We start from the raw sequence: 25,829 nt of genomic DNA on the forward strand, positions 1-25,829 counted from the left end.
GCAGGACCTGCTGTTTTCCAAATGACTCAGTGTTTAAGTAGTGATTATTGACTAGGAAAATCATCTGGTGATCAGATCAGACAACTGAATACAGAAAGGCTTAATAAATAAAGGAAGTTTGGAAATGTTACCAGGAGACGTGCTTTCATAGAGTCTAAAGGTTAATATGGGCAAATAAACTGCAGGGGAAGCAGTTGAGAAAGTTAAAATACTCAAAATTGTTAGGACATCTGGTTCTAACCTTTTGGCACAGATTGGTGATTTTGATTAATAATATTACTTATAATTTGCAGTAATGAAACTATAAAACTATTGAAACCAAATATTTTCTCTCATCCAAATCAACATATTTGGCACATGAGAGACTGAGAAATTCCCCTGATAAAGGCAGAGAATTTGAGAACGTGAGGCTTTTCTCAGAAGGGCAAAGTTGTTATCAGTAAAACCAAGCAGGAAACTTGGAAAAGAGGTGCATATTTTACAGATTGGAAATTGCTGTACTTGGAAATTGGTCTATAACTGCTGAAAATCCACTTGGTCTGCAAACTATCCAATCTGAAGCTTAGTTTTCCCAGATCATAGAACTCAACAAAATTGCTCACAGTAAGCCAGGCCTCTCATCCCATGGGATCTTTCACTCTAGGAACAGTGGTGTTTATTTGCAAGTCTGTTGAGTAATTGTGGATTACGTCTTATTTGGGAAAGGAAAAAGGGAAAATATTAGTCTGATATGTTCAAAGAAGCACTGCAGGAAGGACTATTTGAGGCCATAAACTCCCTTAGAAACTGAACAGGCACCATCAGTCTTTATTCTTCAATGTGCAATGAGCTCTCTTATACCTGGGGTAATTCATCTTAGTTGTGACAGCTTTTGTCAGACACTTCATTGGACAAGGGATTTCACTCTTTTAGAAGAGAGTCAAGTCACAGGGTTAAGACTTGAATGTATAAAATATCTCATACATTACTCCAGCCTCATTGCTCTAGAACAGAAGTGTAATGACATCTTCTCTCCAAATAAGTTGATTCACCATCCTAACACTTTTTAATGACAGGTGATACAGTAACTAAGGGTGTAGCTTGATGAGTAATTTTCTGGCAGTAGTACCAATGTAGGCACTTGCTCTTCTCCCATACACAGACACTGGCATGCACGTGCTTGCTACCACCCCTTTCATTGTGCAACCTCATGGCAAACCTGTGCAGGGAATTGCTCTAACAGAAAATAGCTCAGTTGCAGGATCATTGTCCAGCTGGGGCTCTGTGTATGACAACACCACGTGTGGCACAGTAACAGGTTAGGCAGCACTTTAGACTGAGTGCAGCTGTGGTTTTAACTTGCAGGTGCCTACAATACTAAGCAGAAGGGATGTTGCATGGTTCCCATTGCTATCAGAGAGCAACAGTGATTCCTGTGCCTCACAGCAAACCTAGTGTTCATAAAGATCTGCAGCATTCTGGTAATGCTAGGAAAGAAAAATAAAGGATGTTGAATCTGTAAGGAAACGTTCCAGATGTTGACTGCCAGCATTCTTAAGAAAGACCATTCACGGAAATCCTGGATTTAGTGTAAATAATCTGAGTGCAGGTTCTCACCTTGCCACAGTAAAAGATGTCTTCCCTCTTGATCTTCCCTTCAGCAATCTTCTCCCGGATGGCTTGTCCCACTTCGTGCTCATTGAAGTAGACAAAGGCACCGTCAATGTGGCGGTAACCAGCGTCGATGGCAATCTTCACTGCCTCCAGACAGGAGCCCTTGGGAGTCTGATGGGAGAAGGAAAAGAATGAACATAGGGTCAGCCTACTGCTTACCTCTCCTTCAGTGCTAGAGAGTCCCTGAGATATGGGCAAGATTCGTGGTGTAGTTCATCCTGAGTGGCCATCCCTTACCTCCCCAGGCAACCACGTTCCAGCCTCCAAATGAAAAAGTGCTGTGTGCTTTTTTTCTCAAAACTGTTGAGCATGTGGGGTTAAACTGGGAAAAGGCAGCAAATAAAAAATGGTCTCACTGTCTCTGTGAAAGAGAGAATACTAGCATCCTCAGGAAGTAGAATCGAATGCATTTGATATTAAAATTTCAGAGTTTCTTATCTAGAGAGCAAAGGCTCTCCTACAGCAGCCATTTGATAAAATCACTTACTCAAGGGGAAGATGACTTTTTGGTTGAGCAGAGCTGGTCAACCACCTGCTGGTCAGAGGCTGTTTGAATAGCTTGTGCCTTGCAGCAGTGCAGGAATTTGGATTTGACTTCTTTCTCCTCAAGTCAACTTAGCATTGTTGGTATCACAATCTGAAGGTCAGGACTATCTACTGGTATTCCTGGTTCTGAACAGCTGCTTTACTGTGTGGTTAAGAAACAGTAGTTGCTTTTGTGTATATTTATATATGTTTTACTGCTTCAGTTTAAGATGAGCCCAAGAAACCTCCTAGTAAATGACATTTTTGTACTGTGTGCTGCATTTATGTTTGCTCATCATTGCCAAAATTCAGAGTAAGCTGTTTTTTAGTCATATTTTCCATATTTTCCAATGTGGCAAGTAAAATTACATGTGGGCCAAACTAAGCAAAAAAGCAAAAAACTGATTACTGACATTATTTGTCTGGTCACTAAAATTGTACTGAAAACAACTTATGGTTCCTACACTTTTTAAAACGAGAGAGCAGCTCTAAGTGGTGGTGGCCAAGGGCATGCAGCAACGCTCTTCTCTCATCCTTCTCATGGGCATTGCTCTGCTGCAACAGGGACATCTGATTCACTTTAAGAAAAACTGAGAGGTAGGCCAAGCCAATCTGCTCTGCTGTGCTGCTGTCTGTCAACAACAAATGGCAGGAGTTGGATTTTACTGTCTGCTAGTGTAGGGCCAAGTCCATGCTGCTTCTCCTGTGAAGAAAACAGATGCCAGAGGTGTCTGGAAATGAGATGGTGTGAAGAGAGGATGTCAGATTTGTTGTTTTTGACAATGCCAAGGGAAGAAGAGAAGCAGGCCTGGCGGTAAGTGTTGTTGGGAAGGACCATTTTCACCACAGCAATAGCTCTCCTTCCTCTCTCTCCTACCTGTCCTTTTACAGCTGCCACTGGCCTGGCTGCCCATGAGTTTGTCATGAAAAAAACAGCTTCTGTTCCACCACCTGCTGAACTAGAAGGCATGAAACTCATAACTGCTAGAGGATGCTTCAATGATTAAGGACATTGGTCTTCCCTTCCTTGTTCATGAAAGAAAAGTCTTTGAAGGACTGCTGAAGACAACTGGAGATGTCTTTTAGTCCCAGAACTATAGACTGGTGACAGATCATTCTGGGATAATGGCACCATATTCCAGCCTTGCTCAGTGCCCCATCTTGGCTGACTCTGAAGGACACAAAATGGACCAACTTCTGTTTGGGCTTGGGAGGAACTTTCTGCTCCAGCATGCAGTGCCTAAAGGTTACTTAAAATGCAAAGCCACTCACACGTGCCCTGATTTATTACAGACCTGAATGAGGGCCTAGAAGCAAAACAGCACAATTTGGCACTCCAGAGTATTTACAGCAGTGATGATGCAATACTGTGTGCTTAATTGAGGGAGACAATGAAACACTTGTTTCAGTGCTTTGCTGCTTTCGTTGTGGAAGCTTCCCAAAAGCAAGCTCAGCCCCTGGCAGGGCCCTTTGCTGGTTGTTGGTGGGATGCAAGGAAGGCCATGGCAGGTACCAGCTTTTCAGGCACACTCTGTGGCTACTTTTCACCTGGAGCACGCTGGGCAGCGTTACAGAAGTGCGAGGCACGGAGCAATGGCAATCTCCAACATGTTCTCTGCTTTGTCCCTGCCTGAACCTGCAGGAGAGGATTTGAGAGAGGCATCAGGATGAAAGCTCTGCCACAAGTACTGCGAGCCTGCGGTGACTGATGACAGTAACCTCAGACCTCTGCCCCGGCAATGAGCTGCACGAGGCTGGAGCCACAGTGGCAAAACTCAGGCTGGCTGGCACAGAGCAGCAGGGCTCAGCTGAAAGGTCTGGGGAGCTCAAGCGTAAGTGATTATTAGTTATCTGAAAGAAAAGTGTATTTCCAAAAGGGCTATCAGGGTTTTTTCTCTCTGAAACGTGATTTTGCAAACAGTGTGTCTTCTAGATTTCTTCAGCCTGTTGACTTTTACCAAGCGTGTGAAAGCAGAGCATTTACAGGACAGTGATGCGTTACCATAATATAGATTTTGAAAAAAAAAAATATTTTTTTTTACTTTTTCCAATTGTTGAAGAGACTGAAAATGGGAGGTGAACTCAGTACTAGAATTTCCCCTCTTCATGCTCTTGAGAGATTGCATGAACACAGCTCCTGTTGTTTCCTGACGCTGTAAACTAAACTCTACCAGGCAAGGAAATGTTGCATCTTTTCTCAGTCACCAGGGCCAGTTTGGTCAGTAAGAAAAGCAGAAGGAATAGGCGAGGAAAGGTAGAGTCTCACATGTAAGGGAACAGCACAGTTTCAGACATGGAAGGAGGGTAGAATAGAGGAAAATGCTTGCAGTTACTGCATCTGCTTTTGGCTGAATCTGTTTACTTGTGTTAATGCTGAACTTCTGTGAATTTCTTAATTTTTTACCTGGGGCTTACATCTGTACAAATAATCTTGTGAAAGACTCCTCCATCTCAAGGAATAACATCATTCTTTAGGGGCTCGGGATGGCTTTCTTTGGATCAGGTCTTGATTACCAATGGCCGGAGATGGGTTTACATTATATAAATATATGTTTTTATTGCACTAGTCCATTTCATCTGATGTGGTATATTAGTTCTGACAGATTCTGGTCTAAGGTGCTTCATATAAAAATGCAAAGCAATCTAGGGAACAGTTTTTGGAAAATATTGCCTCTATTGAACCATCCCAGCTGAAGGTCTGAGACATCTGTGAGTCTGGAAACTTTATACCATATGTTTATTTTCATTCTAATGGAGAAACTATCATTTCTGGCATTTCACATATTTAATCCTTCCAAATCCTGCAGTAATGGGCTGTGGTAAACTGTGCTGATGAGTTGTACAGGCTAGTCATGTTGTGGTATTGCCACTTTTTAGAAGTGTTACTTTAGGTGTCGTGTCTTATTCCATTGTTTCCTGACAGACCAAAGTTGGGTGACTCAGATCCCCACAGTTCATCCACCTTTCCATCAGAGAAAGCACAAACCTGGATCTTTCACCTCTACTTTGCTGCTCAGTCTGAGGTGTTTAAATCCCTTCTGTCTTTCATTGGTCTCCAGTAGTGACTAGATCAAAGGTTATGAACTGAAAACCAACTTTTATTTAAGTGCAGATAGAAATTTGCAATGTGTCTGTGTTGTATAAGGGTCAGCACCACTTATCACAGCAGCTGATGGAGCAGCACCTCCCAGGCTGTTTGGCCATGGGGAACCACCTTATTCTACTCAGAACCACAGAACTCTTTCCCCTCCTTCCTTCAGGTTATACTCAGTATGTTACCTAAAATGCAGTTGCCTGTTCTGCCTACTCATTCCAGATAGGGCTTTATTCTTGCACCATTCCTGAATGAGCAGGGCTCACTTTTAGAGTAGTACAAATACTGAAATGTCTCTGTATCATCAACCTTTGTGCTTTTTTAGTAGGAGTAATTCAGGACTCTCTAGCTTTGGTCTTAAAACAAATCTCTGCTTCTTTATTACTTGTTATTTAAGAGTAGATAAGAGGTGTTCTTGATCCTTCACCGTAATTAATGTTTCACCTTCCAATCAGCATGCCTTGCAACTATGCTACTTTGATTGAGGATTGTTTTGAAACTGGAGTTTTATAACCACTTGTGCACTGTAAGTCAGGTATTTATCTTCAGTGCTCTTGCAGACAGTCACTAATTTGTGCCAAAGAACCATATTAAATTTATTGCACATTATATGATAAAAGAACAACTGTTTAGTTGACTAGGAGGACTTGCTCAATCACTAATAAATTTCTTCAATAGCATCTGTGTTATTTTTAAGGTCATAAAGTTTAAGGAAACAAGAGACACAATTATTCCCTCTATCAATCAATAGCTTGTAAACTGGCTGATTTACCATCATGCATGACAGATTTAACTGGTATCTGTTTCCTTCAGGCTCCATGATAAATAAATCCAACAGAAGGGCTGGAGGAGCAGACTCAGATATGCACCTTCACTGAAAGAAATGAAGCAGCAGTTTGGCCCCTTCTCCACAGATGAAGTAGCCAACTGGCCAGTTACCACTTTCTGTAAGTCTGAAAAAGCAATGTGCTTCATCAACTCTGTCTGTCTGAAAGGGTCTGCTCTCTTTTTCCTCTGAGACCATAAACTTTCCTAATTTTTAATGTTTATTCCAGACACCTTCCATCACATCCCATTTTGTCAAAACCTATTCTCCCTACCATAGCAAATGGTTCAGCTTCAGTTTTGTTTGTGAGTGAATGTGATCAAGCCACAGGAGAATATTTTTGTGCAGGCATACCCATGAGTTTTTCTCTTCCAACTCAAGTAGAACAGTATTTACTCAGCAGTGTTAGTGGTTGTCTGACTTATTCCTGTTATTTAGTGTCACAGTTCAGCTGCTCTCCAATTCTTTTGGTTTTTCTGTAGCATCTTTTTCTGGTCATGTTTCCATTGGCTTTCCAGCTGATTAAGAGGGCTATCTCCAAAGACAAAGCTAACATTGGCAGTAGATTATAATCTTGCAAAACCATGTGAACTGCTACTGTAGTCACTGCTTTTATGTCTTAACATCAGTATTATTATCTATTCTTTATTAGTGCATATGGTAAAGGAAAGCAGTCTGACTCGGGCTCCCAGATTCTGCTCTGCCCTGTTTTACAGGAGCAGCTTTACAGAGTTGCACCAGTGCCAGCAGCACATGAGAGCAGAGGAAGCAGCACTTCAGGGAAGAAGCCCTTTATCTTAGTCCTGAACATCTCACCTGTTTAGTGGAATGCTTTGCAGTCTCTCAGCTGGGAATAATGATCCTGGGGGAAAAGCCTGAAGTGTTAGGAGACATAGGGCCATCTTCTGGAAAAATCTGAGTTTAGCTGCAGCAGAATTACACAAGGCATCCAAGCCATGGGCCAAGTGCTCCAGTCCAAACCTATAATTTAGGATGTGGAGCCGCTGTTTAGGAATCTTAGTCAGCTAAATACAGGAAGGAGAAAGTAGGTACATTCCTGGGCTCAGAGCCTCCTTCATCAGAGCTCGGCACTCACACACAGATTCTTATGCAAGTTTCTAGAAGCCCAGTTGCTTATTTCCATTTGCCTGTTTTCTGGACAAACTGGCAAAAAGGATTGGCTTAAGATGTTAGGAACAGAGCATAGAAAGCATGTGTACTGAAGGCCCTGTAGGAAAGCACAGGTTGAGTTTACAAAGCCAGAGGATATGAGCCACACAAGGGTACATTCTTAGAATTGTTTAATCTTGTAAAAGAGAAGCTGTACTGTACACCTCTTTCTTGGAAAATGCAACCGCCAGCACATCTCCCTCTCTCATACACAGGAAAATCTGGCTTTCATCCCCCGGAAGTACTGGCAGCCACCATCCAGGAAGCAAAACCCAGCAAAGGGTTCTCTGCAAAAGCAGGTAGAGCTGGGAAAGGAGGCAGAGAGCACAGCTAAGAGCCACAGGCTGCTGTGCCAGCCCAGAACTTTGCTTTATGTCGTGCACTGTGTTGCCTTGGAAGGTGGAGGACAGCAAATATGTGCAGAGAAGATGGGGGGAATGGTGTCACTTGTGGCCTTGTGTCACACCACGAATGAAGGTGGAGAAGGGGTGCCTTTCTCCTCCAACTTGATGCTCTATCAGTGGCCTCAAGCATGGGGTTTGTCCATACGGGAGAAATTAGATTGCATAACTGCAGATTTAGCATTTCTAGAATTCCTGTGACATTGTTATTCTAGGATTTAGCCAAAGCTGTCTTCAGGAAAGCCTTATTATTGTAACTGGCAGAGGGTGCTGGAGTTATTTTTAACACTTGATTGCAGAATCCTCAGTTTTAGGAATGCTGCAACTTTTCACCCGACACAAAGTCAGTTAATGCAAGGTGAAGCTAAAGAGCTGCCATAGCTTTCTGCTGGCAGCAAAAGGATTAAAGCAAACCAAGAACATGATGTGCACACTCGGGTCCCTGTGCTCACAGTTCTAGTGGGTTGGACTGGGAAAGTTTCCTGAAGAGCTGGAGGACACAGCACCCAGCTGGCTGGGCCTGGAAAGCATGGATCTATCTGGGAGGGTGGGTGCTATCAAAATACCCTTCAGACAAGCAATGCAATCACAGGGATGTGTGAGGTACGAGTGGAAGATAAAGCACTAGCTTGTGCAATAAAAGAGAAGAAAAGGTTGCCAGTAGCCCTTCTGTTTCATTCCCTAGAGTTAAAGGGGAGAGGTTTCTGGCGCCAGTTCGAAGAAGTGTTTGCAAAGGCAAATGTAAAACTTGGGGAATTCCACCACCTAGTTAGCTGAACCAACAAGAGTTGGCTTCGAAGCCCAGAGAGGCATTTTCTGCACAGTGCTTTCAAGTTTTGACAAATCTGGCCTCCTAGGTCAACCAAAGAGACAATCCAGATGTTAGCTTCCCACATGAGCTGCAAGAACATGCTTACACTGTTTTTTGGAGAACTGTGGGGAATCAGGGACACAAAGGAGTGCACAGCCATATTTAACGTATGGAGTCGGTCAGGGACATTTTAAAAATGGAGCTTTGCCTGGAAAATTGGGCTCTAAATGTTCTTGCCAAAAAGCGTATCTTTCAGTTGTGGTAATCCCGATTACTCACTCGTAGGGGTTCAGTTTTTCCCCTCTTCAACAATGCCAGTGATTGCCTGTCTCATCTTCTGTTCAACAATCTTCTTAACTTTTATTTAGATAGAATGACTTTCCCTGTGGCTTTTAAGTTGGCTTTGAAAAAAACCCAGCATATTTAGAAAGCCATAGGAAAAGAGAAGAATACTATTTTTTGGGTGTCAATATTTGGCTTAGTATTATTGCACTGGTAACAGCTAACTTTGTAGTTTTTGGAAGAGGGGTATATTGAAACAGCTAGTGCTTGTCACTGCAGCACGCAGCTTTGGAATGGAAAAGGTCTGTTCTCTGTTTGGTTATTTTTCAAATAAGAATCCTTGTGACTGGTTTTGAGTAGTGCTACTGTCCTAAAAGCTTATCTGGATTAACCCTCTATTAGTTTTGGATCTGGAGTGATCAGACACGATTCTTCCCTGTGTCACAGACAGACACATAGTTTGGTGGGTCATGTTGGTACCTGATATCCACCATCCAAAGGTTGTGCTGACTGCCAGACAAAGTTGTCACCTCCTAAACCCCCCCTTGTTCTGGGAGCATTTTCCTGTGGAGCGTTTTTGCCGCTTCCAAGTCTGCACGTGTTGGTACCACATTTGGGAGCCAAATGACACGGTGCCAGGGTGGCTGCAAGAGTCAGCCCCTCTGCTTGGATTAGGCAGGCATCACTGCACAAGGCCTGGCAATTATCTGGCTGCCAATGGACTCATTAGTGCAAGTCCTTGGCTCTGTATGGGGATACCGCTCTTGGTCCTGGAGCAGTCTGAAATTGTTTTCACGTAGCAGCTGAGATGTCATCATAGGTTAGAGGTACTATCATTTTAAGAAGAAGGGGTTTTGTTTTTGGCATGCTGGGGTGGCCAGGAGGAGGGGAAGAAGTTGTTCTCAGCACAATATGCTCCTTATAGCAAACTAAAAAATAAACAGTTTTCGAGGACCAGCAATTTTGTGTCCATTTTGCTCAGTAGTCCCTCCTTGGGTAATGAACTTTGTAGCTCGAAAGTTAGTCTTTCATTCACACTCATCTACAAGGCTGGGCTCTTCTTCATTAGGAATTTGACATGTTGACCACTTCAGTAAACACATCTTTTAATGTGTTACACGTGATTAGACACCTATTGCATTTGCAACTGGAAACAGAAGCCATTAGCACAAAGTAGAGATTAGTAACTATCAATTTGTTTTCTATTAAGCTTCAGGTTTCATGGAAATGCAGAACCACAGCACTTTCATCAGAGAAGATATGTGGAGGTAAAAAAGCATTTTTCAAATTCATCAATGTCTTAGAACCATGGGGTTTGTGTAAATCAAAGTATTAGGAACAAAGCTCATGTCCCCAAGAAAGTTTCATGCAGGAATCTTTCCTTTGGGTTGACAGAGTATGGTAAGTAATTTTATCAAATCCAAATTTAAAATCTGGTTAAAGTGCAGTTCTTACACAAAAGCTAGGAGTTTGAGTCTGCCACATTTCAGGAAAAAAGCATCTACCTCTTCTAATTACCTGATTTTTCTAATTATATGACTTAGGCTTCCTTTCTTAATGAGATAAAGATGCAATCTTACATTTATGCAAGCCAAAAATGTTCCATTGTATAACACAAGATTACAGGGAGCTAGCAGGAACTGAGGCATCAAGAGGCAATTGCAGGCAGAGGAGGAGAGGTCGAGGCTAAACATGAAAGAAGGAAGTGTTGAAGGCACTTGTTGAAAGAAATGGAGGAAGACTGCTCCAGTGGCAGAACAGAAAAGTTGTATGGTTGAGGAAAAAAGGAGAATGTAAGATAAATCAGAGGTAGTAGACATTCCACTTGAGCATATAAGAAAGGGAATTTCAAAATGTGTCACGGAACAGTAAGCTTTTAGCAAAAGTCGTTGATGAAATCAGAACTTGTTCTGAGACCCTTTTGATTTAGTTTAACTTTCTAGTGTGTATCACCACCTCTTTGTTATAAGGAGTTTGATCTGTGAAAGCACTCTTTCATTTGTGAAACCACTTATTCCCTGGCATATTTACCACCTCTGTAGCAAACAGCAGGGATGAATTAAGGCAATACTAGAGCTTGATCACTGCAGTTTCTTGATTCCTCACACAAGCTCTTGCCCAAGAGCCAAGTTGGTCTGTTGCCTGCTAAAAGCTGATACCCACTGCTGCACCTCCTCAAGGCTTCTGGGCACCAAATATCAAGAAATCCTACCTTTATCTGCTCTTGGCAACTGGGTCTTGCCAGTAACTGATTTAGTTAAGGAATAAAATCTGAGCAATTGATCAATGAGGGTATCACTCAACACCAGGATGCCAGCCACTGAAGGAAAGGCATGCCATCTGCAGTCTGTGCAAGCAACTTTGGTTTATGTATGCAGTATGGTTTAGTCCTTCAAGCACGAAACTAACTGAGTCACGACTCCCTGAGCAATCTGTCTGTGGATATTGGGTTTCAGGATAAATATTGTTCAGTGTGAAGGCTAGGCTAAGAGTTTACTAACAGGCAGGCAAGGAGCCCTCCAGGACACGTGGCAGAGCAGGCACAGTTGTCTTTCTGGGCTGCAGTAATGTATCTCCTTCCTTTCACCCCTGACTCAGGTATACAAGTCTCCACTTGGACGTTTGATTCTAGGATGTCCTCACAGACTGAGGGAACATGAGGTTACCCTCTGAAACATCTCAGAAATCCCAGCTCTGAGACCTCATGTTGCTATGTGTCAGCCAGCCGTGCCTCTGCTGCTCCAAAGCACTCCCTGAAGACAAGAAGAGCTAGTACTGCATGAGGTAATAATGCTTAAAAAGCAAAGAGCTTGAGAAAGCCAGTGGTGGTTACCAAAAGGGCCTGTGAAGGGACACAATGTCTTTTGGAAGTGCTGGTTAGGAGATACAGCCAAATAATTAAAAAAAACAACAAAAAAAAACCAAACAGAAATTTTGTTTACTTCTTAAGTTCAAGGCATAAATAAGAGACTTTGTAACCAAATATCCCAGCTGACTCCCCTAGATCTGTTCAAATCAGGTTCCCTAATATTTTACCTATGAAAACAAAATAATTCCCTGGCCTACATCTGTGGTAATTTCATGTAGGTTCACAAAGATCACTTCATTAAAGAGCTAGCTTCATACTTGTTGAGTTCAAACATATATTCATGTGCAATCATTTACATAAAAAGGACTAAGGTACATTCTTTAAAAATTTATTTTAATAGAATGTCATGGGGAATAAGATAAGGCTGCAAGAACACTTAGATGTTAGAACAGCTCCTGCTCTTGTCACTGCCTCTCTCATCTCAAGAAGAAAACCCAGAAGCCAAGTTTACCTCAGGAGGAAGGCAGTTGTCTGAGTGAGAGTAGAAGAAATTTACAGGTAAGAAATCATGAAGTGGAAGCATTTAAGCTCAGCAGTGTCTGCAGAAATCTCACTGGAATGTTCAATACATGATTTATTTTTTAGCTTTGGGTCAGGCCAGGTGACTTTCTTTTACAAGTCACCTGAAATCATTGCTGTCTCCAGCCAATCTTGTTTTAGAAGCCAGTGGTGGCTTTCCAGGAGGAAAACAGGGGGGATTAAGTTGTGTGTAATTCCACCCTTACTGCAGCTCAGAGATCCAGATCCCATCATGGGGACAAATCGCTTATTACCTCTTCTGACTTAACAGCAGGCTATGGCAGCTCCAAAGGCAGGCAGCCTGCAGCAGGGGTGCAGCCAGCACCGTTAAAAATGATTGAAAAAGCTTGAGCGTGCACATCCTTGTGCGAGGAACTTTTTGGCATAAATGATCCTATGAGAGCACTAGAGGCTGTTAGACCTGTACAATGAAAAATTACTCTGTTCAGCTTCTAGCTTGGGTGTAAAAAGTAATTCGGGGTGCCAAAACAGTGTTTTTACTTATCCAAACCAGATTTTTTTAACTTGGTCACTCAGACTGGATCTGGGAGCCCTGGATGAACTTTTCCTCTCCCTGATTCAAACCAGCAATTTCTTCTTAAACAAAACCCAGACTGTCTGGGCACTCACAAGGGTTACTTTGTGGTAGTTCAAGATTTGGGGAAATGGGTCTCTCTTCCTCCTGGCTGGATGCCATACCAAGTTCTTCAGCATCCAGCGCTGTGGGGCTGGTGGGCAGTGTACTTTCCCATGGGTAGGGTGCTCCTCCTGCTCCAGCCTGTGCGTGTTTCTTCTTGCCTCTCTCTAGCTATCACCTACCCCACAATCACGTTATTTCCCTGAGCTGTCTGATATGAATTTAATCCCCAGAGGCTGAGAGGAGGACTGAATCTGGTTTCCCACCGCCCATGTGGATTCCCTTTCCAGCAGGCTATTCAGGGAAAGGCAACTGCTACCTCCAAGTGCTTTAATAATTCTTTGATTCCTCAGCTTGTACTGCCAGTGCCCAAAATGAAATGCTTTGCCATTTGTTTTGCCTGAAACTATTCCACAAAACTGCTTCCAATTTATGAATGGATTTGGCTACCTCAGAACCTCATTTTTAGCTAAGTTGCAACTTGCCAGCAGCCCTCACCCAGTGCTATTCTTGAGCGCTTTGCCCAATCTTATGTTTCAGAGGCAGCGCCTGTGTACAGTGCGGTTGCTACAACCTTCTCTCCAAGCCCTGTCCTCCCTCAGTCAAAACAGGAAGGCAGGAGAGGAGCTGTGGCCAAGGCCCCTTGACCTTCCAGGGAAAGAGCGAGTATTTATGTGGAGACACTGGACTGATGATCTTAGCTGTGTTGACAGGGATGAGTTATAAAGTGAAGCAGGCATAAGTGCAGTTTTAACGAGGCATAGGATTTCCAGGATTTAGGAGTGTTTTTAGCACCTTTCCCCTCTAAGACTGCTCGTCCCCACACTTCATCTGCTTCCAGATGGGTACCAGTACCATTCCATGGGCTATGCTGGGAACTAAAAATCAGTGCTGGGAGGTGGTGGGAGCCTGCCATGCACTCGTCTGGTTCTGTTGTGGCACAGGGCAGTGCCAGGGGCTCATCCAGGGGCCTGTCCTCCTCTACCATCCTCCCTTGTGGGGCTGCCCTCTCCCCCCGACCCCCACCATTTATTTAATACCCTGGAGAATTGGGTCAACAGCCTGGGGGCCCGCAGGGAGGGGGAGCTGGACACGGTGCATCTGCTGGAGCCTTGGCAGAGCTGCTCCTGCACTTGCAGGGCTTTGCCAGAAGGATCCAGAGAGCCAAACAGAGGTAGAACTGGCCTCAAATTTTAAAGCTGTCTGGAGTGTATTGGTAGTCCTGATTCACAGTTCCCACTGTGGTTCCTACCCAAACCCATGAGGAGAAGGAATATTTAGGGAAGGGAAGAGAGAACAGGGAGAGGAATTGGTGACTGAAATTTCCACTTTCTCACTTGAGTCCATTCTTGGTAAAATAAACAGCCTAATTTTTTATAGGCAAGAATCTAATGCAAATCATACATCTCCTTCCTTGCATGAAGGAGAATGCAAAACTGAAAATCTGCCTGCAAAAGAAAGTGAAGCTTAATAGTTATATAATTATTGCATTCCTTTATTTTAAAATAAGGACAGGAAACACCAATTAAACTTGTAAAAATATTTATGTGCTTCTCTTGATAAATAACCCAAGTTTATGGCTAATTCTATTCTATGCTATGACCCAGTGAAGACTCCTTTCTTCCTGTTAGCACATGGACTTATAGCCAATAGCTTCATTGTATTTTCTTGCTGTGGCAGGAGAGTAAAGCAAAAAGAAACCCCCAACGTTGCACTTTTTACCCCAAAGAATTAGCTGAATTGTCATCCCAACCTCTATCCAATCAGAAGAAAAGCTTTCTTACATCTAGGGCAAAAGAGCATTCGATTAAAATGAATCTGATTATCAAACAGACCTTTTCTACAGTGGTCCAGCTCTGCTCCTGTTGAGTGATATACTAGTAAACTTATGCAGGGGACTTTCTGTCAATAGATGTAATTTTTGTTGAGTATTTCACAACCAGAGAAGTATGACTTATCTCCCAAAGTTGTCTTTGGGAGAACAATTAAGTTATTTAAGATGAGCAAGGCAAGCTGCTGACACATTTCAGTTTTGAAGGCACTGCTGTTCAGTTTATGCAGACAAAGCCTGAAACGTGAAAGCTGGCCTCCTGCCTTTGTTTTCTTCTAACCGACTGCGGGAGAAACAGATTTCCCTGTTCCATGGCTAACTAGATCTGCCTGGTTGGCTTAACCAGTGAGCACATTCCTGCACTTCAGGAAGAACACTCCAGGCTCATTACGAGCTACTGGGCTCCAGCCTGACACTGAGAAAACAGATTTGTTTTGGACAAGCTGCTCTGACATGGAGGTGCCAGGGTGAATAACCTTTGGGGGAAAAAAAAAATCAAAATAACAAACTAGCATAAAATCAAAAACCTGCCTCCAAGAGCAAGATGAATAATCTGACAAATGAATGGCTCTGTATTTTTTTTTTTAATCAAAGCACAAAATAACTAGAAGTTGCAGGGATCTGACTCATGAGCAGAAATAGAGTGCTGGGGCTGGCTTGAGTCGTCGCTACCACCAGCTGCCTGCCCCCACCGCTGGAGAATGGGTGGCTCAGATGCTGCTTCTTAAGCAATTCAGCCACAAAAGGCTATAGTTAAGCATATTAAGGGAAACGTGTCAGCGCTAGTTTATAGCCTCACTCCTCAAGCTAAACCTTGAAAGGGTCCTGAGTTGCCACAAAGCGTCTCGGCTGTTGAGGCAGGAGGAAAAGGACAGACACCTCGCCAGGCATCTCGGTGGAAGTTGTACCAGGCACAAGTCAGCACTCGGTAAGGCAGCTTGTCCCAGCCGAGCAGCGCTCCGCTGCCACGGCAAGGAGTTGACAGAAGCCCCCACCGCCCTTATCGGCAAAGCAGCCGTTTTGAAACGGGTAAACTTTAAATATCCTGCCCCATCACCGACCAGCAGCACAATTCTGCAACAAATCCCACAGCAAGCTGCGTCTCCCCAGCTGCTCTCTGTGACAAGGTCTTCGACTCAAATAGCAGCCCTAATCCTAGCGTAAAGCTCCAGCCCAGCTCCGAAGATAAACACACATTGTTTCACCTGGTCTTCTGCGAAAATGAGACTGTAGCAAGTGCCTTATCACTGCTATTTTCTCTACCTCTTCTCTGCTCCTCCTCCCACCCATAACTTTCTAACGTGTTTATCGTGTAGAAAGAGAAAGCTCGGAAAATCGAACTCCTACAAACGCAGGGGGAAGGAGAAAGGGTGGTTGGATACGTGCACCCATCCCCACTGAGGGTACAGTTACACAGCGGCTTCAATTGCTCTAAATCGGAGTTGCCGTAGCAATGCCTGCCCTGCCTGCATTATCCTGCCTTCCCCACCTTCTGTTAGTAGAAAACAAAGGACGTATATGTGAACAGCAAAAAGCCACTACCTGGGGCTGATTCGGCTGAAAACCAGCCCTACCTAAAAATAATTCATTCTAGCTCATTGAGCTCCGTGCAAAGGCTCGCGGTACACCTCGAGCCACGGGAGGGCAAAGGAAGGAAGCATCAGGATTTTGCAGGACGGGGGGAGAAGAAGCAGATCTGCTGCTCTCTTGATTTTGGGACAGCTGAATTCCTGCAGAATGAATTCTTAGCAGGGTAACAGCAGTGCCGAGAAGCTGCCTCCGTAAGGGGAATCCCATCCAGCTCCCCTCTCAGCTCCATCAGGTTACTTGCCACTCTGGGCGCCCTGCTTGATGCCACAGTATCGGGCCACGGTTATTCCGGGCGGGAAGTGCAGCAAGGTAGGAGCTCTTGTGCTGGCAGCTGCATTTTTCTTAACTTAAAACTAGGGCAAAAATTGCGAAGGTTTGGGGCATGATGTACATGTCTGGAAAAAGATGCTTCAAGTTCACTCAGGGCTATTTTGACACTGAATTATGCAACATTCTGCTTTGCTATATCAAAGCTCGTGTTAGAGACCTTAATTTTGTTTCAAGAACCATTATTCAAAGAATGCACTAGCTGAAAATACCTCCTGAAAGTTTAGTGGTGTGGGAGACAATGCCCAGGCTCTGAAGTCGTGAATTCCTATTGATTCTCCCCATGTAAACCAGCATCGTTAACCAGTGAGATCTGCAGTCCTGGGAACGTCTTACACTCTTTCTGCATCACTCATGCATTGCCTGCAGTAGTGTTTGTTGAAGATTTGACATCGTTATTGATGCACCGTGGTACATTAGTGGTTGGTAAACGGCTTTAATCAAGAGTTCTTTTTAAAAAGGTACTTTTAAATATCTTGTGATATGTGGAGTCATACACACACATTGCATCACAACTATTACACAAGAAGGGTTCTGGCCACGATGCCTCTTTTCCAACTCTTCAAACAAACAAAAGAAGAGAACTGATGAAAAATCAGGCAGTTTAGGAGAGCTTTAAAAGGCAGTGGCAACTGATTTGCCTTTGCGCTCCCAGGTCCGCAGGGGGAAGAAGCATCAGGTGTGCTTCCCCAGCCTCCACGGGGCAGCCGACCGGCACGGTCAGACGGGATGCCTGCCCGGCACAAAACCGAAGGATGCAGAATATTTGAGAGTGGTTTGGCCGCTGGCAGTCAGCTGTGGGAGCCGCAGGAATCAGGATGCAGGAATTTGAGTCTTTGTTTCAGGAACATTACTTGGAAAGTATCGGGGGCAGCCGCAAGACGGTCCGAAATCCCTCATCTTATCTACGCTGGGTGCAGGGGGCAAAGCAGGGGAGCCGACGGCACCGTCCCTCCTGGCTCCGGGGGGGCGAGGGCTCCCGGCCGCCTTGCCGGGGGTCCCATCCCTTCCCGACCCGGGCATCGCACCCGGGCACCGTCCCGACTCCAGGTCCCCCGCGGCCCTGCCCGTGCGCCCAGCGGCGCGGGGCGGTGGGCGACAGCGGCAGCTGCAGCACACCGCAAGCTGGGCGCGATTTTTTTCTTATTTCTTCCTACCTTTCCTCATCTGCGTGCCACGCACTGCTTATGGTAGAGCCGGGTCTTTAACTTCGCACGGGGAAAGGAGCAAAGAGAGAAGTAGCCGGGACGGGAGGAAAGGAGGAGGGTAGCCGCGGCTCGGGGGGCTGCAGCGAGGGCGGCCGGCACCTGCCCCCGCCAGCGGCGCGGGGAGTCCCGGCACTCCCGGACTTACTTTCTGGGGGTCGGCGTAGGTGCCCAGCCCCAAGAGCGGGATGCTGTTGCCGTCGCTCAGCGGAATGCGGTGGCTCTCGGCGGTGAGGTTCATCGTGCCGGCAGGTAGGGCCACCCCGGACCCGGGGCTGACTCCGCAGGGGGCGGGAGCCGCCGCTTCGCAGCCAACCGCGGCCGCTGGCACCGGCACCCACCGACGGCTGGACGGAGCGGACCGGCGGTGGCTCTGGGGGGACCGCGGGACGAACTGCCCTCTCCCGCCGCCGGGGAGCGCCTTTTTGGGGGGCTGAGCCACGTGTGCCCGCGGCTGCCCTGCACCGCGCCCCGCCGCGCACCGCCCCGGCCCCGCCCCGGCCCCGCGGCCACCGGCTCCCCGCGCACCGCCCCGCGCAGCGCCGGCCCCGCCGCGACCCCCGCGGAAAGGCTGCGCGCTCGGGAAACGCTGCTCCGTGCCAGCCTCAAGGCGGGCCCGTGGGCCACCAGCACCTTGAGCGGCTTGGGACGTTGCTGCCCTACTCGGAGCTGCCGGCAGCAAGGCACCGGCTTCCCGTGGTTTAGAGTGTCCGGTCTTGGAAATTTCCCCGCAGAGGTGTAGAACAGTTCGCACCTCTCCTTGAGACCCACCACTGTAAAGGCGAGGGGGGAAGGAAGGAAATCCCGGACTAGTGAGTAGTTTCTCTGCCTCACTGTGAGTCCCAAATTACAGTGAATGGGCTCAAGTTCCTCACGGTCTGGTTCTGCTCCACAGTGGAAAAATGTATGTATTTCCTAATGCTGATAGCCCAGAAGGAGACCATATCCTTCGAGAAATTCATCACACAGCTCTTACTGTCTTTCCTGGTCCTCATAAAACACTCGGGGCCATGCTTTTACACCACTCTGCAGGTGTACGCTGTCCTGAGCCACCTGCTTTGTGACATCTATGTGGAGTTCTCCCCATTTAATCTGGAAGTGCACGGCCTTTTATATCTTCCTAGATCAACCTGAAATTAAGCCCTCGAGGAACATTATTCCTTAGATATAACAATGGTCTTTGCCTGGCAGATTATTTTATCTCCTCGAATACCCCACTTGGCTTTCTGTGCAGGGTAATAGTTCAACAGGTTATGCAATTCCAAGAGGGGTTAATGGATCTATCATGATAAGTTATCTCTGTAGTTCTTGAAATCAACATGTGTGTACTAGTATTCATTTGGGTAAAGGGTTAGTTGCTGCTAGGGCTGGGAACCTATCTGGAGAATACCCTACCACAAGACTCTTAGTGTTACTGGTTAGATACCTGCAAGGGTCTCCTAAGAAGATGGGAAAAGTGCCACTTCCACACTTAGGAATATTCCAAGAATTTCAGGACAAAGTGCAAGCCAACTAGATCCCAACCTAAACATTTCTAGATAGTTAGGATGTCCTGCAGGACAAAGGTGCTGTGGTGTCTATAAAATGCTCCTTGGAAAGAGGACTGAGTGTGACAGAGGTTTTCTGAGAGCTTGTGCTTTACCTGGACAGCACAGTGCAAAGAGCTGCTTGTAGGGGTGGCTGGGTTCCATCTCAAGGGGAGTAAGCTGAGGCAAACTGCAGCCTGGCTGTAGTTACTGTGGGCAGGCTCATCCTGCTAGACCCTGTCTGTGTGCTGCTGCGAGCTGTGGGTACCTGCAGGAGGGAGGAAAACCAGTGACCGCCTCCATGCCTCCCTGTTGCTCCCATATAACTGATTTCCACTTTGTCACTACAGGAGCAGCTCTGGTCTCCTCTCTCTGTGCCAAGCATGCCCCATAGGAGGACAAGTCGATGCCAGCTGCATGTCTTAGCTATAGCCATCATTCTATTGTATTTCCAACAGAGGAGCGAACACATGGAGAGATGGAAATGGGGTGAGCAGAGAAGAGTCTGATGTGGCAGAGGACATGCAGAGACCTTCTTGTTTCCAGTCCCATGCTAGCATTCCATGAAGAGGCTCTGCTGCCCAGCAACTGATTCCCATTCCTTAACTTCTATGCTCCAAGTCTACTCCACAACCGTATTTGCCCTCAATCCAGCATCTTTTGGGGAATTTTAAGGCACAGTTTTGGCTCATTTGCTTTGGGCTCGGAGCACATCCAGTTTACTCATGTGCTCTGGCAAGAGAGCAACGCGTGCCCGGGGCTGCGCGTGATGTCGAGCTAAGCACAGCACGGCTGTGTCTGTGGTGCCTGTCCTGGGGAGAAAAGCAAGTGCAAGGAGCCTCTCTGGCAGGAGACACGAGCCTGATACGTGATAGCCTTCAACGACAACTGTGAAGGAAGGATTGATGGACTTGTCATAATTCACAGAACGGGGAGCTCGGGCAGGGGAAGGACTTGTGCTTCTAGGAACAGGCAGACGAAGTGGTCCATCACCCACGAGGCAAGCCAGCCACACCAGCATTCCTGCCCTGCCACAGGCATGAGCCCCCTGCACTCATCAAGGTAACAGGCAAAAGTCACCTCGTTTCCAGCTTCACTGCAAGTCTGTCCTTACAAAACAAGCCAAAGTGCTTGCCCGAGAAATTGGAGAGAGGCAGAGGGTTTTACAAGTCCTTCCCTCCACTCCTGCACCTTAACTGACAGCAAATAGTGTGAACACCTCTTAAACATGAGACTTTTAAAGTCCCATAGCTCCTTTAGCACCCTACCCTACTGTTCCAGTGCCTTGGCAGATTTTGTATTAAACCCCATAAAACAGATAAGAAAATGCATTTTTCCCCCTTTACATCCAAGTTACTAACTAAGAAAAAACTTACTTCATAGAAGCTAGAAATACTAGCAGGTTTTCAGTTGATAATGAATATCCTTTAAAGAACAAAGGAAGCTGAATAATGGAGCCTGGAGCCTGTCACGTGTAATTCTTGTTAGCAATCATTTCTGTTAGCTGTTCAGGGGAGCGCAGTTCTCAGTTTCAGAGCTTAAATGGCTTAACCAGACTTTTTTACGAGGACACAGTATCGAGCAGCTCTGACTGCAAAACAATGCAAGTTTCTAGCGGCAAAGCATTGGCTGCTGCTCGTTGTCGATCAGTAACAATTCAGGAGCTTTTATAAAATGCAGATGTGATCTCCGTTCTTTCTCTAGGAAACAAAAACAATGAAGTTTCAGCCTGGCCTGACTAGCCAAGTAATGAGTGCTGCCATCCTATCAACACAAGTTTGCCCTTTCTAGTGAAGTTCTTAAATCACACAAAAACACCTTCAGAAGTAACTAAGGTAGGTTTGTGATTCATGTGTTGATGGTACAGGGTTTTAGAATTGCATTAGTCATCTCAGACCTAAGTAAAGAGCTGGGATTTCAAAAGCAGCATCTTATATGTGTTCTGTTCCCCACCCCCTGAATCTCCACACAAATAAAGTACATTAAAAAAAAAAATAAAGAGAAAAATTAGATCTAAGTTTTTTGCAGGAAAAGTGGGTCAGACATTTGAGGATTCTTGCTGTTAAAAACTTGCTGAAATCTCAGGTAAAGAAAGTACTTAACGGCCTCCTTACCTGGGCAAAACTGGTCAGGGATCTTTTAAAGATCCTTTTTACTCATTTTATCTCAAATTGCTAAGTACCCTGGGAACAGGAGAAAAAGTGTGAGGCCTTTAAATATAGAATCCCCAGTTCTTGGAAGGAAGGAGAAAGAGTCATTGATTGAGAAGGACTGGCCTTGTCATCATTTAGATTTCATGTTTCCTTAGACATTCATGGGTTGCCCCCTCCCTCCCCCCCCTCTTTTTTTTTCTTTTTGGACAAGAGGACACATTAAGAATAGTATATTCCTGAATCTTCTTGATCTAGGTGTGCTTACACATTGTAGGTTAGTTCAGTGAGATTCTAGAGGTGAGTGACCTGTAGTGCCTAAAAATGAGCTTTTTTAAAAAAGGGAAATTGAAAATACTTTTATAATACTTGTATTTGTTAGATAAAAAGTGCATGTTGCCACAGTTTCTATTTTCTCTATGAGTCGTGCTCCACTCTGTGTAATTATCTGCTAGAATGCATACTCTGCATGTGTTTTTAGTTAAAATTTCTTAAAACACGGTCTTAAAGTCTGCATATTTTCAGCCTAGTCCTTTAATAACTCACATAAAATAGCATGTGTCCGTTCTGCATGTGGGATATCTACTAAGGTATTTTCATCTATTTAGCTTAGAGATTTTGGTAGCATGTGTCAGGACTAATATTTATTTCCTATTTTGCCATTACCTATAATAAACTAACATATAAAGGAAAACTTCTAGCTTCATTTTTAAACTCTATGAAATAAGGTCTGTGTATGCTTAGTCGAGGGCCTATAGATGAAGTGAGATTGCTTTTTTAGTTCTTGCTATTTCTCCCACAAGTGATATAAGCTGAACTGGAGAACACTTCTCTGTTTAAAAAAAAAAATAAATCTGTAGCATCTTTTTATTCTGTTTTCACAGATTATCACAATAATCATCACATATATCCCAATATCCTTCCCAAGGGCACCTGCTGAGATGAGCAGTACCATACACTGCCTGCATGATTCCTTCATTTAGTGACCAAGGGATTCCTCATAGGGAAGCATTTGTGATCTTGGTGATTTTTTTTGCTCAGTGAGGCTGGTCACTGCCAGGATAACAGCCTGGGCTTCGTTGGGAAGTGTGATGTAATGGGCATTCCTGGAAGTTTTTATGCAAACACCTTTTTTTCACTAGCTCCCACTGGTGCGTGTAAACTACTTGGCAAACAATAAAACGCTTAAGTGACATTCTCTTTTTTTAATTTCAGTAACTTTTATGTCTGCTAAGGACTAGTTCTTGGTAAATTCTTCTTTGAAAGACCAAAGATTGCTTTCAAACTTTCAAGACTTACAGCTTGGCAGTGATGGGAATATGATATATGTACACTTTTAGTGAAACTCTTCACTGCAAGTCCTGCAAAGCAGAATCTGTCCTCCAAAGACCTCACCTGGCCTGACTTCTCCAGCACTGGTACAGCACTTCTGCTGGATCCCTAAGGAGAGGATGAGGACAGGGAGAAAATGTGCCTACCACTTGTGCCTCTGGAGAGATTTACGAAAATACTTGATGGCTGGGTCACTTATCCCTTCTGCTTCCTATAAATGCTCTGTGGCTACAGCTGTGATAAAAGGGAAATTCCAATGTATCCTTGATGCTGTTCCATTGCTTCTAGTAACATTGGAAAAGTGAAGCCACTGCAAGCCTTTGATCGCTCCTGGGGTACAGGAAGAATGCCAGCAGCTGCTCCAGATTATGCTTCCACCACTCCTGTGGCTGTGTGGATGTGCTCACACTGCACCAAGGCACAGGGACTTCCCAGGGACCAGCCTCCAGTGGCCATCCTGGTCTGTCCCTGTCCCTGTGCCACCTTGGGACAGGCGCAGAGGTCCGGACTGTGGCATCTCCTGGAATGCCACCACCACAGCCCTTGTGCTGGGTGCTGTGGGGTGCTCCTCCTGGGGGGGTGACTGTACAAATAGCCAGAGCCTGCTCAGCAGTCTAACCTCCCTCTGGTTTGGGTTGTAGTCACTGAGTAAAGCTGTGGTGAATGCTGTACTAGAAGCAACAGCCGCACAGAGAGTAGAGCAAGCAAAATCTCACAACACGAGAGCCAAATTAGCCAGGCTGTTTATACACCACCACCATGTTTCCCATGGCACAGCAGGAGAGCAGCCAGCACTTGCAGTACAACCCCTAAAATGCACCCTTTTCCCTTTTGGTGTCCACTGCAGGAGCTGAGTTGCTCCATTAGCACCCAAGGAGTGTTATTTATGGGCTGAAAATCCCTCTGGAGGCTGAGGAGCTCCTTTGGAAGATCAGAAACTGCTGGGACAGAGATGCTCAGTTTGAAAAAGTAATCCTCCTAATCCTTTGGAAAGGTAATCCTCCCTTACCAGTGTCATTTATACAGGCACTGTCTCATGAGCCTGCTCTCTCTTGGGCTCTGTCTTCATGCTTGAGTTGGGTGTTAGTAAGGCTTGCAGCAACTGAGCCAGAAGCCAGCTTATTTCCTCCCCCTGACACTCTGTTTACTGATTTATCACTTTCTTCTAGCAACAGTGTCTTAGTTTTCACTCCTGACTGTCTGCTCTGGCACATGACCGACCTGGGAGCTGCTGAGCCCTGCCTCTCAGATCCTCAGCCAAAGGTCAGTAGCTGCATGGTGGCCTCTGGATTCCTCAGATACCGACCCTTGTCATGTGGGGAGGCACTAACCTTTGGCCCTGAGTAAGTGTCCTCATATCTCACCTCAGTTAGTCTGGCCTGCTATTTGATCCTGTCCAGTATAAACCCCTTTCTTTTGGCATCCTGTGAATCTAAGCCCTGTCGTGATGATTTCCAGCACACCATCCACCTGATGCTGGGTGGGAGATACCGTGTGTGCTGCACCCGGGGCTGGGTGAGCTGTGGCAGAAGGGGCAGCTTGGGAAGAGCTGATTGTGTGTTCACAGTCCCTCCTGCTTCCCGAGGGAGCAGTGGGGGTGGCTCCCTCTGTGTAACCTCTCTTCCTCACCCAGAATAGGGACAGCTACTGTGGGAGGATACTGCCTGTACCATGCAACTAAGGTGTTTTTAGAGTTTGAGGTTTGGGGTTTTTAAACTCCTGCTTGAGGGGGAGGGACTCACTGAGAGTCCCTTACTTTGAATCAGGCTCTTGGGACAGAGTTAGACTCATTGCCAGATCTTAGCATGTTCCAAAAACGTGAGATTTCTCTTGCCTCTTTTTAATGTAGAACTTGGTCAGGGGTTCACCTCAGTGCACCACCACTATTCCTGCCAAATCCCATGTTTACTTGACATGTAACCTCTCACAGCTCCCTTGGGTCTATCTCAGGGCTGTACAGGCGCTCTTAGTTCAGCTCTGATGAATGATCATTTTACTTCTGTGCACTGGGTAAACAGCTGTTTTCCATGTTACCTGCTTTAGGAGCCTCACTGGCACATTGTTTCTTTCCTTGCCTCCAGCAACAAGCTGACAGAAGTGACTAATTGCAGCAGGACTGCACCAGCATCTTCTTGCAGTCGAGACAGCATGAAAAACACACATCATTTTCATACAGCTCACCACATGTCAAACGGTTGCACGATAAATTAACAGGGAGCAGGCACTTGCAATCTCTTTTCTCTATCTTTTACTATTCAAAAGGATGAAAGCAACACAGGCTTGGAGATGAGGCTCCCAAAGTGGTCAGTCTCCTTTGGTCACAGCACTTCCAGCTTCAAGTCTCTACTGGGGAATCTCTCCCTTTGAAGCACATCTCACTTGGGCAGGAGCCAGTGTCATGAGGAGGAAACGATTAGCTTGTAAAGAGAAACCCACAGGTAAAATCTGAGCTCCTGCTTGTTTGTTTGCTTGCAGATATTTCCCATGGATGCTTTAAAAACAGATGGTATTGTAGGTTTTGCTGGTGCCACCTGCTAGTGGGCAATGCTCTGTGTCAAAAGGAACAGAGAATTTAGAAGAGTAGGCTTTAAAATATCACATTGATGCGTTTTAGCCTGCCTGCATACTTTTTAAATTGTGCCAGAGTGCTCTAAAAGGACAGATAAGCTCATCTTTGCCTGTGTTAGTCCTTGTCCTGGAGCTGGCAGCCCAGGGCAGTGCTGGTGGGAGCAGAGTGGTGCTGCCAAAAGATGTGAAGCCCCCTTGAGTGCCTGTGCTTTATGAGCAGAGGTTCTATCAGGGCTGGTGGGATTTACAGCTGTGTTCAGCTCTTCATTCCACATTTCTTACCAAGGTGCTGCACACAGACCACAGGGTGGGTTTTTCTTCTCAGTGGGCTCTCCATTTGCAGTGGCCATTTCTTATGTCTGCTTTGCAGGGAGATTTTTTTTTCATCTTCTGCTTTTCTTTTCCCAAATTGCCACTGAAATTTTGATGTTTGCATGTACATTGGCAGATTGAGAAACCTCCTGATGTATTGTGAGACATGCTAATCATATTCTGCCAAGCTCTACCAACTAT

At 45.4% G+C, this 25,829-nt stretch overlaps 1 protein-coding gene and 2 long non-coding RNA genes across 3 annotated transcripts in view; 2 read left to right on the forward strand and 1 right to left on the reverse strand.

Annotated features, from left to right (window-relative positions):
* Positions 1 to 18,143, reverse strand: part of AKR1D1 (aldo-keto reductase family 1 member D1) — a 34,637-nt gene extending 16,494 nt beyond the window's left edge. Inside the window, exons 1-2 of the mRNA XM_014869964.2 lie at positions 17,889 to 18,143; positions 1,597 to 1,764 (exon numbers count right to left, since the gene is read on the reverse strand). Coding sequence (XP_014725450.1) covers positions 1,597 to 1,764; positions 17,889 to 17,981 — 261 coding nt within the window. The 5' untranslated portion in view covers positions 17,982 to 18,143. The remainder of the gene's footprint in view (positions 1 to 1,596; positions 1,765 to 17,888) is intronic.
* On the forward strand, positions 3,419 to 10,030 carry LOC148223518 (uncharacterized). Its single transcript, XR_015803644.1, has 3 exons — positions 3,419 to 4,010; positions 6,086 to 6,219; positions 9,973 to 10,030. It is a non-coding gene; the product is annotated as an uncharacterized LOC148223518 (long non-coding RNA).
* Positions 18,144 to 18,323: 180 nt separating the features above from the next.
* The window catches only part of LOC148223519 (uncharacterized), a 107,753-nt gene continuing 100,247 nt past the window's right edge, over positions 18,324 to 25,829 (forward strand). The window contains exons 1-3 of the long non-coding RNA XR_015803642.1: positions 18,324 to 23,742; positions 23,918 to 24,011; positions 25,011 to 25,186. This is a non-coding gene — a long non-coding RNA (uncharacterized LOC148223519). The remainder of the gene's footprint in view (positions 23,743 to 23,917; positions 24,012 to 25,010; positions 25,187 to 25,829) is intronic.

This window comes from Sturnus vulgaris, chromosome 5 (assembly GCF_052056855.1).
Source record: "Sturnus vulgaris isolate bStuVul1 chromosome 5, bStuVul1.hap1, whole genome shotgun sequence".
Taxonomy (NCBI): Eukaryota; Metazoa; Chordata; class Aves; order Passeriformes; family Sturnidae; genus Sturnus; species Sturnus vulgaris.